Source organism: Musa acuminata, chromosome BXJ3-8, assembly GCF_036884655.1.
Source record: "Musa acuminata AAA Group cultivar baxijiao chromosome BXJ3-8, Cavendish_Baxijiao_AAA, whole genome shotgun sequence".
Taxonomy (NCBI): Eukaryota; Viridiplantae; Streptophyta; class Magnoliopsida; order Zingiberales; family Musaceae; genus Musa; species Musa acuminata.
Genome location: NC_088356.1, coordinates 9439887 through 9453139, shown reverse-complemented (window position 1 = coordinate 9453139; position 13253 = coordinate 9439887). Strand labels below are relative to the sequence as shown.

Sequence of the window (13253 nt, the reverse complement as noted above, 5' to 3'; positions counted from 1 at the left end):
CGAAACCCGGTAGCTACCAACTTAATTACGTTGGTCTTGTCCTGTTATGTTCGTATAATATGTGATATCTGTTGATGTACATACAATACAGGAATGCTTCATCGATGTCGCTGATCTTTCTGATGCGATTTTGTGGGCAATTAATGTACGCAGAATTGCCTCTGACGGATCATTCTTTAATCATCATGCATGGATTATCCCTTTGTATCGGTTCGCCTAAAGCCAATCGATTCATTTTTCTTCCATAATTTGTTGGGGTTGATGATCGCATGATATTGAAGTTTTCTCGAATGATCATCATCCCATGCTCGAGTTAATGGAGGTGTTCTTGGGTCTAAACTCGAGTGATAAGAAACTTAAGATCAGTGTTAAAGCGAGTGAATGTTTATATCATTATTATCGTGAGGATAGTATTTATAATGTATAGTTAGAGGAAATCCTTTTTATAGTGATGATATCGGCGATTTCTCATTGCTAACTGTGTTGTCATTTATCCAGTCGCGATTGATGGTGAATATTTCCTCCATCACCTTTGAATCGATATACGATGGTTCTTAACAAGATAGTGGTGTTAATCATTGACAAGGAGGGTGATGTTTAAATCAAGTTATGGCTCTATCCTAGTAGTCTCGGATTCACTTGGAATTCCTAAAATACTTGTCGGTTCAATAAGAATATGCTTTCTAGCTGGTTCTCATTCTAAATCCTGCATGCGACAAGCTTTCTCCTCCTCCATACATTTCAGAATGTCCTGGTGGTGTACTCGTTTGCTCTCAATTCTCTCAAATGCATCCTGTGCTCGAAAGCTATCAACCAATGGCACCAACAAGCCTCGATATCACTAGTGCACTGAGGTTGATGCAGTGCCACTAGTGGGCTGTCCTCGAGCTCTTTATACGGCTTCATCTGCCAAGAGCGGCCTTGCAATGGCGACGCAGTTCCTCGAGCATCTTACGTCTAATGAAGTGATGGGAGATGTCTTGTGGTGATCTGGTGGCTTTTCTTGTCCGGCAGAGGCCCAGCACCATGCATGGCTCGTCTTGGCGAGTTATTCTAAGTTGGTCAAGTGCCTCAACATAATATAGATCGTGAACAGAAGCGCTGATGATGCTAAGACGATTGAAATGCATTGGTTGGACGAAAAATAGATGTGCAGCTTGTGATTCTTTAGAGTCATATCTGGTCTTTATGTTATCCTTTTCTTCTGCGGCATACTTTCTATAATATATTTGAATTCTCTGAGACATTATGATAATAATCATAATAATAACAACAACAACGAGGATATAGGTTTTGTGAACAGTTCTCTTGTGTTTTTCTGGAGTCAGAAGTTGCAAGATGGATCTAAAGTGTGCATCACGTTGATGTCTAATGCCAGCGAAACCTTAATTTGCTAGCCTACAGCTTCTTTAGACTTGCTTAATCCAGAGCATCATTCGGCATTATCACCGAGAGTCCAATGTAGCATAATCTGCCAATCATCAGGTAGTGTCAAAGGAATCCAATCAGTTCACCGGGGGATATTGCGTCTTGTCGTTCGACCGGAATATATGTCTTGTGATAGGAACACGATCCAAGGTTCAAAGCTGTTGGATTTCATGTCCTGGGGAGGCACAACATCCAGCGTGCATGGTTCATGTGGGTGGGCAAGTTTGCCATGTCTGAGAAGGCACAAAGACAGAGGGAGGAGGGAATTATACACGGCAGTTCAGGTCTGGACAGAAGCCCGCATCATGACACAAAACAAGTGGAGGATAGTGTTGTAAGAGGAAGGGCATGGAATTCCAGTGTAGGTCTAAAGGGATGGCACACACCACGCATGGAAGATCTCGGTGGTGGTCTCTGATCTCCCTTTTCCTTTTTTCTTTCACTTGCTTTGAGGGCTGTCCTATCCTACAGGGTAACTAGTCCTGATGGACTTCAGATTCTGGGATAACTGGTTGTGGCCCTAAAAAGAATTGAGGCAGTGGAAGTCCTCTTTTAAGAGATTGATGGGCATTAGTTCCGCAGACGTGTGATCACTAGTCTCTGATCTTTTATCGTTTTTAGTTGCTGGAGAAGTCAGATGTCTGTCTGAGATAATCAAGTTGACATTGCATGCCATGATCTTCCTGCAAGGTGGGGGATCGCTTCAGACAACAGGAATGACATAAAATGATATTCTCCTGTAAAGGTTCCATGTGTCCCCTTATGTTTCACACTCTACGCTTCTGCTCTTGCTGAGGTATTGAATTCCTGCATGGTAAATGCAGCAGTCATTCGATCCATACCATATTGCATGGTGGATTGGTTCGACAGGCTTCGCTGGTGCTGCTGTTGCTGCTTGACAAGATAAATGATGCATGATTCCTGTCTGCAAACCTGACGCGTTGGGCTCTCGTTGATTAGTGTCTTGTGTAAATTAGTCTTTAGTGGTGGCAATTGACAGAAGACAAAAAGCACATATATGAGAATAACTCTCTTTCTTATGGAGAGATGTGTAGTAGACACAAAATATTTAGAGGTGTACGTAAGAATAAAAGTAAAAAATGAAAATAAAATTAAAGGATGAAGAAACTTATGTCCGAAAGCGAAAACATATTTAAGATGTCACAAACAAAAGGACATGTGTCTTCCGGTCGGCTACAGACACGAGATCATGGAAGCTCATATTCGAATGGGTGCCGAAGGAGCCTTCGCGGTGATCTCCTGCACGAGGGTGTCATGTCACCATATCGGTAAAAGTGCTTTGCATGGTTTTGCAGGGAATCCTCTAACGTGCATGTCATCTCGTCGTAGCAGTAAAAGTGTTTCCCAATTACTATGACTAATGGACTACAGCCTATAGGATCTCGAGCCTTTGTGGATCCCACGTGGTCTCCACGGCCGCTTCTATTCACAAGGCAGTAGAAACGACGAGCTTCCATTTTACCAGGCCACCTGCAGGAGGGCGAAATCGTCATTTGACGCGCGAGTGAGCTCCTAATACGCGGGGTATACTGCACTACATCCTATAAGGTATCGGGCCTTGTGGATCCCACGTGGTCTCCACCGCCGCTTCCAATCACAGGGCAGCAGTGAGATGGGCTTCCATTTTATTAGGCCACCCGCAGGAGGGCAAAATCGTCATTTGGCACACAAGTGAACTCGTAAGACGCGGGGGTTACAGCACTGTAGCCCATAAGATCGCGACCCTTTGTGGATCCCACGTGGTCTCCACCGCCGCTTCCAATCACAAGGCAGTAGCGACGGGCTTCCATTTTATCACGACACACGCAGGAGGGCAAAAGCGTCATTCGGTATGAACTCGCAAGACGCGGGGGTTACTGCACTATAGCCAATAAGAGCTCGACCCTCTGTGGATCCCAGGTGGTCTCCACCGCCGCTTCCAATCACAAGGCAGTAGTGACGGGCTTTTATTTTATTAGGGCACCTGTTAGAGGGTAGAATCGTCATTTGTCACACGAGTGAACTCCGAATACACGGGTGTAGCCAAAATAGGAAAGGCACGCCCGGCGCAGAGTCAGCCAACTCATCGTCGACACGTGCACTAGTAGTGCCACGTGGCTAACAGACCATGTCTCCGTTATCCCGCGGCAGGCGGGTTCTCCCTGGCCCTCCGTTAGCCTCGCGGCGCCACCGCTGACGGCGTGTGCCCGTACAATAAACGGGGCCGTTACTTGTCCTCTCTCCGTGCTTCCCTCCCTCGTCCTCCTCCTTATTTGATCTCTTCCCCTCGCTCTATATTTAGCAACGGGAATAACCCCCACCCACTAAATTCCCACTCCCCTCGATCCATCGCCTTCCTTTTCCTACCCCTTCCCCTCTTATATATACGGACGAAGGTCCATGGTTTGGCTTAGGATTTCCCTTTTCTTCTGTCCATCTTCTTTCCCCTTCTTTTTGCACTTCAATCCTTTCGAGAGACCAACATGGTTTGATCTCAGGCTAGGAGTAGGGTTCAAAGACAAGAAGAGAATAAATCTTCTTTTATCTATATATATATATATATATTCTTCGTTGTCCTTATATATAATACAATAATAATCATAATAATAATTGCGAGAGTTGGTGGAGGAGGAGGAGGCCGGCATGCAGCAGGACGTGATCAATACAACGTCAGAGCAGCTCTCCGTTGTAAGTAACTTGTGCCTTTTGGTTTCTTGACCTGTTTCCTTCTACATGTTCGCTTGATAGTTCTTGAGAAGGTTTGACATTCTTGTCAAAGTTAAGCCCGTCCAAAGGATGATGGATTGCTGTTTTTAGATTCACCAGGGAATTACCAGAAGCTCGATCTTCATGAAAGCATCCTTGGGAGATTTTAGTTAGAATTCATAGGCATTTACCTGTTCTTTTCCCCGGTTTAGGTCTCAAATCCGCAAGTGTAATCTCATATCATAACGGAGACGCTCTCTGCGTGTGGCTGTCCATAGGTAGCTGCAGCTGTTTCCTACTCCTTACGCAGCTAATTCACATTTCCAAGATGCAGGAGACTTCCATGCTTTCACAGCCTGATTGTTCTATCCAAAGCCAATCATTGCCCTTCATTTATCCATGACAAAAATCTGCTTTCCTTGTTTCTGAGTTGTTCCCCATATGCATGACCCCCCTAATTTTTTTGGCTTATATGTCTTTCATGCGCATTCCATCGAGTGTGTCAATCCCAAACTATAAGCCCATTTTGCTGAAACTGCACTCATCACTCCACCTAATTAAATGCCAGTGACTATGTTCAGGATCTCAAGGGTAAATCAGCTGGTCACCAGCAGACTGATGCTGAAAATAGAACGAGAATCCATGACACAGCTACCGATTTGATCGTCAGCGAAGCTGCAGACAACCTTTGAACGGATCAAAGAATTAAAACAATTAATTATGATCCCAGTTGTCAGACAATTCATCAGAAATTTGGGACAACAGTTCACCTTTCATCTTAGAGGTGCTCCTTCTGCTGCTTTCCCTTCACATGACGCGCAGTAGAAGGTGCATGAGGTACGGTAAAGGAACCGTCTCCGTATTATCTTAGACGAGACCAAGAGCACTTTCATGTCGAGGAATATTTGATATTTGACTTTACTTATGTCTGCTGGCTAATTAGCTTCGATGCCCTAAAACTAAAGATGGTTCTCGATTCCTATACGTGTCAGCTTTGTAGAATGCATATCTTGCACTCTTTGGAGTTATGCAATGCAAACAAGTGATGTTGAGGAACTGATGCACCGTTGGCCAGTGGGCCAACACGGCCTAGTTCACGAGTCGATATCGGGAGTTTATGATCGGTGGGGGTGAGGCGCCGATGTACGGCACGTCGGGATGCTAACACCGTCTGAGTGAAGGTGGCTCTCGATCGAGATATTGGCATCGTCTTCGGGGAGGGCGTCTCTCGGTCGGGGCGGTCGCACTTCCGGGGACGGCCATGCTCCTGCACAGAAGACCCTCGTCGGGGGTTTTCGACTTTGGCCCCTCGATGATTAAGTTAGTGATTGGCTTCATTTTTTCTTTTTTGCCTCCCCCTATCAAATATCGGTCATGGGCTTTTATACTACTATGCGAGGATCGGTTGTACGTGGGTTTGGCGTGGAGACCGATCCCTGAGTGGTAAGGTGGTACCTTTGTGCGATCGTCGTCCCGGAATGCGTAGAACGACGCCAGGCAGCATCGTCCCGAGCTTTCCGTGACTGGAAGTACCAAGGGGTTCCTCGACATGACTTATGTCTTGGCACGTGAAAGCCCCCCCCTAGTCCTCGTGCTGATACGGTAGCGACACGGGTACTGACGTAGCTGGAGTCTAAAATATATATTATCAAAATAATTTTCTACGTTGAAATCTTGACTAGATTACTATAAAACCTCATATTTATCCACCAAAAAGAAAAAGAAATAGAAGAGAAAAAAATGGTGAAAGAAAGATCTCTCAAAAATTAATGTTTGTTTTCGTTGTAGTCGCTTGGATCTTTAGACTAGTGGTCAACAGCGTTCCATCTCCTCAATCAGCCTCTCGTCTCCCTCCACCTCTAAAGTTATCTATGGAAACCCAGCAGGTGGCTTAACGAGAGTTATCCTTCTGGATGGATCAGTGGAGTCACTGTTATATTTGCCACGTCCATATGGTCTTTCCATGGCCAACCCTACGACTCTCACTATGGCCATTTGCACTCCACCAGCACATGTCAACCCCCGCTACTTTTGAAGTCAACAGCATGGCGGCTTCTGGTGCCTGCCTCGTCAACACGGTTCCCTGTCCGCTCATGGCAAAGAGAGTTGCCTTCTTCCTCTCTCACCCCTTTCAAACAACAACGCCATATACATAATCGATGTGCATCCTTCAGTTGAGCTGCTTGGGTGACGTATTAGCAAACTTATCCCTTCAACTAGTAATTAGAAACATTCTCTTACTAATGCTTATATTATACGTATCATGGTATGTAATTTCGAATAGTACCACTCGGTATGAGCGATACGTATCGATCCGATGACATATCGGTATGCGAACCATTCGCTACCGAACATACCATGCTACAGTACTATCGTAATACACTGTAGCGGTGCTATAGTAAGAGGAAATCGCTCGATAGACCCTGGTATACCGTTCGGTACGTCGGTACCGTATCATACTGAACCAATCTTAAAATAATGGTACGATACGATATTGCATATATTGATACACACTACTTTACTGTTGTTGTTAACATCTTAATTCTGAATTCAAGTTTGTTCGTTCTTATGTAATTTCTAGTCGTAAATGTTAGACTAAAATTATTTAAACATGATTATTCTACTATATATTGGAAATTCTTTTCTTTGTTGATGGAAAAGACTCTTAAATGTCTATTTGCATGTGATTTATTAGAATGTTTCTTTAAGCAATAATTCATCGTCAATGGAGAAGCTTTGAAGTGTCCCTTTCTTTGCATGTTCTTTTTGTTGAGAGGCAAAAAAAAATCCTACTGTTGTAATAGTTTCCGCACTTCTTGTAGCTCCTCCTTTTAAAATGGCCTGTTTGGAAGCAGGAGGAGGGCATCTCCAGCCCCATCGCCGCCCAAATCCTCGACTTCTGCGACGGCGACGTCGGTGGGGATCTCTTCCCACCGCCCGACATCGCCCTCCTCCGGTTCACCGACGACGTGAACGCCGAGGCGTCCGCCACCACGCCTCTCCCTTGCTACACCGACGACGCCTCCTTCTCACCCTTCCCCTCCCCCATCGACTCCGCCACCCTCTCTGCCCTCCTCGACGCCCCCAGTTCGCAGCTGCCCGACACCGAGGCTGACGTCCTCCCCGCCGACTCCTCGCCGCTGAGCCCTCCCCTGGCCATGTTCCCCGCACCGCCGTCTTACGCAGGGGAACACCACCTGGACCCCTTCGACGACCAGATATCGATGGGCGACGCGGCCACGAGCGGGTACCGACCGTACTCGCCTGATCCCGCGGCGGTCCGGGGCCCACCAAGCTGCCACCAGCAGCGTCTGACGGCAAGCGAGGAGGAATACTACGCCGCTGCGGCGGTGACGGCGATGCAGCAGACACCCGGGTTCGCGGGGATGGAGCCGTGCGTCCTCCTCGAAGGGGGCGGCGTCGGGGCGTTGTACTACCGGGGTGGAATGGCGGGCGAAGAGGGGCGGGACGGGTTCTTTTATGCGGGCGGGATGATGGCGGCGGCGCCAGGCGCGGGCTTCGTGGGACCACCTGACGTGGCGGATTACCATAGGATGGATGGTGTTTTGGGATTGTACGCTCAGGATACCCAGCGAGCGTATAGCACCGGCGATTTGCAGGTACCCACGTCAAACTCGATACGATATCCTTTCCTTTTTTTTTGACTCATCTCTTTCGTTATTTCTCAGCTATATTACTTTTTAATGCCATTATCTCTTGCATTGCACGCATATCAACCATGCGTATGTACAATTAGAAGGACGATTACATTACAAAGAGAGAGAGAGAGAGAGAGAGAGAGAGAAATCCATGACTAAATTCTATCAATATCATATTTTTATTATTCATACAAAAAATAATAGAAGGTGCACATATCTCAAGCCTCCCATACAAAAAATTATTCTTCACTCAAAGATGTTGAGTGAAGAACACCCTTAGTCTGCACTTGCAAATTTGTGGTTCTCGAAAGAGGACCAAGCATATGTTTAGGTCACATTTCTGGCTCCTGTTAAAACTTTAAAGGACCCTATTCAAGATCATTTTGATATGGATGCTATAGTAACATTATTAGGTCGACACATGACTGTGACATTAATACATGAACAACATTATTCTGGGATATGTCATAGTCTTCAATAAAGTTCTTTTTCTTTTGGGGGCATCTATAGGACTGAGATAATGTAATCTAAAAGCCCAGAACAGGAGGATTCTCTCAGTTATCATATGCAAACCAATGATTGAAAGTGAGAGCTCAAGACCATTGACTACAGAATTTTTCTGCAGCTCTTTTGACAAAACAGTCATTAGATGCTTCAACTGTTGATCCATTATCCCACGCAATCCATAAATTATAACAGATAAAACCGGGAATCAAAGCCCGCATTTTTCATCTGACCACATCACTAACGAACAGAAGAATAGATCCAGCTTATCCAGTATCTGATGACAATTGGTCTGAACCTGGTGCTGTAGTCATGACTTTTTTTTTTTTTTCCCCTAAAGACAGTAAATATGGATAACATACCTTGGCTTCTTTATATAAAGTTAGTATACAGTTTGATTTGCCTTATAAAGGTAATTCGAGGAGGCAGCCAACGTCTGATGGCCGGAGGCAGTGGCAAACCGATGCTGCTGCCAGCATCCGACATCCCGGTCATGGATGATACCACCTTCAAAGTAGGCCGCTTGTCCGTCGAGGAGAGGAAGGAGAAGATCCACAGATACATGAAGAAGAGAAATGAAAGAAACTTCAGCAAAAAGATCAAGGTAAAATGCATGGTTCAAAAATTAATTGAAAAACAGATTAAATGATTTAACAGCTAACCACCAAAACTGATCACAATGCTTGCAGTATGCTTGTAGGAAAACTCTAGCAGACAGCCGACCAAGAGTCCGTGGACGGTTTGCTAGGAATGATGAATTTGGGGAGATAACAAAACCCAGTTCCAGCAACCATGAATTCGATGATGACGAAGAAGTAAGCACACACTTTTCCCATTTTTTATTGCTGCTCCACGTATCTATTCCTAGAAAGCTCCTCACAGCTTAGAAATCTGAATTTTCCTCATGCGCTCTTCAGAAATATTGAGATCTATCAAGAAAGATAAAAATCTGACTCAAAAGAGTAGCACAAAAGATATTGATGACCTAAGTTTTACTTGATGTGAGAACAGAATTTATTGGTCATAACGTAGACTGATCTAAGGTTAGCTTGCATGTAGAAATGAAAAAATGCTATGAGATTCATGATTATATTTCAGAAAATCAACCAGGAATTATTGTCGGTTAGCTTTACATTAAAAATGATAAATGAATAATGCTTTCATAATATGGTGCTTTACTTCTAGTAGTTTTTCCTTCACATTTACTATTAGCTCACTCACTTTAGTGTCTTTAATACTGATACTTGGAACACGAAAAATTCTGAACATCAAATAGCACCATCCAGTGCATATAAAAAGGAAAACAAATTGCGAAAATAACTACCACCATAATCATTTTCTCAAAGAGCTTAGAAGCTTAAAAGAACATCAAGTTGCAAACAAAAGAAGATTCAATTTTTAGACCTGATCAGAATTAGAAAGATCGGCTACTTTGTAAAATAGCTCCAATCTAAATTCACAGCCTGATAAATCAGAGGTAACAAGCTTCCGCAGAATGATCCATAGTAGTTCCTTCTTCGCACTGAGTGGGCATCCTTACTAATTCTAACAACATACTGCTTATTCTGTAGGTGGTTGTGAAGGAAGAAGAAGACATACTTGACTCCTTGGACATCCTTGCACATATTAGTGGCGTGAACTCCTTCAAATACAACTTCACTCTTGAGTCATGGATACGACCATGAGTCCTAGACATGATAAGTTTGACTCTTATTTGCTGTTTTCTTTTATAGCCATTCAACAGCTGATGTAGCCATTATATCCATGCAATAAAATGAATGGCATGGAAACTGATGTTACTGCCAGAAAATTTCTTCCCACTTTATAATTGTTTCAACACCAAGATACATAGATAGGCATCATGATGAAAAATCATCGTGGAACTTATGTCTGCAAACTTTCAGAAATCATTCATTCCTATTAAGTCATGGTGAAACAAAACAATAAATCAGTTGATTAGCCTCTCATGAACTCAAATCAAACCATATATCCTGTTAACTTGTTAACAGGTTCCCTGATGATATTAGGGATGCTGACACCAGATTGAACTTTTGTAACCACACTATCATTAATATCTTATGCCAGGTAACAAGAAGCATGAGCGTTTAGTACCCATTTTAATCTTACAGAAATAACCTTTAGAGATAATAAATGATGTCTGATTTTATCCTTGCTTTCCATAGAAAAAAGTTTCCCATGTACATGAGTTATATCTGTTCAAGAATAGAAGTTCTAGAACAATATTTTTCAACATCAAAGTCCAGTTTGATCATGATGCAGGCAGAGCAAGTTATAGGAAGCTATCAAAAGAATATCCAACCACAGCATACTCAAAATTAACTTTAGTGACTTGTGCCCCTTAAAAGAAACTGCAGTGACTGATGAAGTATTTTGGACCCTTAACAACTAAGGTAGTAGAGCAGATTATCCAACAAGTCCTTTGCAGGCAATCAAATAGTCAAAAGTTTGAAAAAGGAAAAAACACATTCTAACATGTTAAAGAAGTTATTGCCAATGTTTGCTAAGAATAATTACGATGTGCAACTTGTAACAATAAATTTTCAGTACAACATGCACAAGTCAGTAGATGGTGAGAATACTCTGACTAATCAAGTGCATATTTATGAGGTTTTCTGGCCTCTATAATAGATTCAGTTCTGACATACTTTATTTCAGGAATGCCTCCGGTTCTTTAAATACCTCCTCTTTTTCTTGTGTTCTGTTTATTTTCCAGTATAAATTATATTTTGGTTTTATGACAGTTCTGTGACTATAATCCTTCAACTTTCAATAAAAACATGCATAAGCCTGCAAGGAGACATTGACCTGTCAACACAACAAAAGCTTTTGCATCTGAAGGTACCAGACTGATAAGAACTTGGTCAACTGTAACAAGAATGAACAGACCAAATTCAGGGGAATTTTAAATGTCTGAAGGGGACACAAAGGAAGGTCTGTTCCAGTGCAACTGAATTTCTCATGAAGTAGGCAGGGAACTATTTAGCCTGGCTATAAAAGACAATCAAACGAACTACCAAAAGCAGACTAAAAAGGAATAGGAAAGACATAATTGGAAGATACAATTAAAGGACATAGTTAACTATAACCAAAGGACTTATCTGAAAACAGTATAATCTGATTAGCTAGAAAAGTCGAATAGATCATTTCAATTATCTTATTGAAATTGACATAATTGGGTAGGAAAGGCATTAAATCAAAGGTAAAAAACACTCCTGCTGCTGTCCAAGTGAGATGAAGGCACATTAGCCTTGTCTCTTAGATGTGTCACTTGGCAATTTACCCCAAAAGGACATTCAACAGATCAAGTCCTAGAAGAAGAAAAAGGCTGGTTGTATCCAGGGTATAGGTGTTCTGGGTAGTTTATCCTGTTTCTCAATTCATACAAGTATTAGGCGACACTACTTGTCAGGAAACCATGATGATTCTCTTGTTTACTTGCAGATCTTGATTTCAGAAAGTTAGTTTGATCAATGATCACGATTTTCGGTTTAAATTTAAGCACAAATTGCAAAGTTGGAAGTTCCACCACTTTCCTCATCTAGAGAGCATTTTACTCAATTACTTGTGATGACTAGCTAATCCTTTGGTTGAATATTTTGAAGAAAGTCTTAATTCAAAGTTGAAAGGTCTCCTTATTGGACCTAACTGAAATAAGGAAATAACTATTTGTAATCAAATATTATACTCAAGAAACATTCACTTACATGGTAAATAGATATCCATCAATTAAGCAATCTCCCCTGCAAATGACCCCAGTGACATTGTCAATGAAAACTCACGGAAAAAGAGTTCAGTACATGATACATTTATTTTTGCAGCACATTTTCCAATCATCAGTGATGGAAACAAGAGAACGAGCCTGAAAAAACATAAGCATCGATTATACTTTTCATTTTACAACAACGAGTATATTTTTAGTTCAAAACTATAGAAAACTTGACCATTATACGTTAACTAAACTAAATTAACTGGATTACCTCATTTACAGGACAAGTAAAGGCAATTCAGACAAACACGAACCTGAAGCCATCTCACCTATCAGAACTCCCTCCGGCAAAGGAAATTGTTCCGCACGGAAAACTCTGGCACGTCCATGAAACCCATCAAGATCCAATCTCTTTGCAGCTCAAACGAATCCCATGACTCGACATGCCTCTCACAAATCAACACTCAAGCTGGTACTTCGTGCCCTGCTCGATCAAAAGCCAGCGTTTAATGCCTCTCCCGAATGTCGCTGCCTCAACCGGAAATCCCTGTGCATCTATGCAATCTCTGAGCACCGAATTTAATTCCAAACCCATGAATCCGTCAGGAAGTTTCACAGTGTTCGTCGTGATCTTGTATCCACCTTTCAGAAACCCTATCACCAGGGAACCATCAGCGACGGGCGGGGATTTCGCGTACTCGAGCAGATTGACGACGCCAAGGCAAGCCACGGCCTAACGAGGGATTTGGTGCCCTCGATTTCGCCGTTAGCGAGCTTGATCACGATGAAGAGGGGCTTGTGGGATTGTGATCGGACTAGGAAAAGGGAGGAGAAGGGTTTAAATTTTGGATCGAGGGAAGGAGAGGGGTTAGGGAAGAGAGGCTTCCGTTCTTAGCAGTCCACGGAGAATTGGCGTTCGCTTCGACGGAGACAATTGTGCACATAAATATACACAGATATCCTCTAAAGTCAATAATTTGTGTATTTATCTCTTTATATATATATATACATACATATATATATATATACATACATATATATATATATACATACATATATATATATATATATACATACATATATATATATATATATGTATATATTCTGATACAAACAATATGGGCGATTTTTTTGGAAAAAAAATCTATTCTTGGGTTTTTTTTTTGCAAGATGCTTAGCTTTATAAATTTTTTATTTAGTACTCTTTTTATTGATACCCTAAATATATG

At 42.5% G+C, this 13253-nt stretch overlaps 1 protein-coding gene and 1 long non-coding RNA gene across 3 annotated transcripts; one reads left to right on the top strand and one right to left on the bottom strand.

Moving 5' to 3' along the window:
- The first annotated feature begins 3936 nt into the window (after nt 1–3936).
- Nucleotides 3937–10205, top strand: LOC135644681 (uncharacterized). Its single transcript, XM_065162483.1, has 5 exons — nt 3937–4116; nt 6990–7754; nt 8710–8901; nt 8987–9112; nt 9869–10205. Exons 1-5 carry the CDS (start codon nt 4072–4074, stop codon nt 9980–9982), a joined length of 1242 nt encoding a protein of 413 aa, XP_065018555.1. The 5' UTR covers nt 3937–4071; the 3' UTR covers nt 9983–10205.
- Nucleotides 8444–12957, bottom strand: LOC135644682 (uncharacterized). 2 transcript variants are annotated; one of them, XR_010498563.1, is made up of 3 exons: nt 12339–12957; nt 12023–12177; nt 8444–9226 (listed from the first exon to the last, which is right to left on the bottom strand). It is a non-coding gene; the product is annotated as an uncharacterized LOC135644682 (long non-coding RNA). The 2 variants fall into 2 exon arrangements; XR_010498562.1 differs by having other exon boundaries at nt 12354–12957.
- Between the last annotated feature and the right edge of the window lie 296 nt (nt 12958–13253).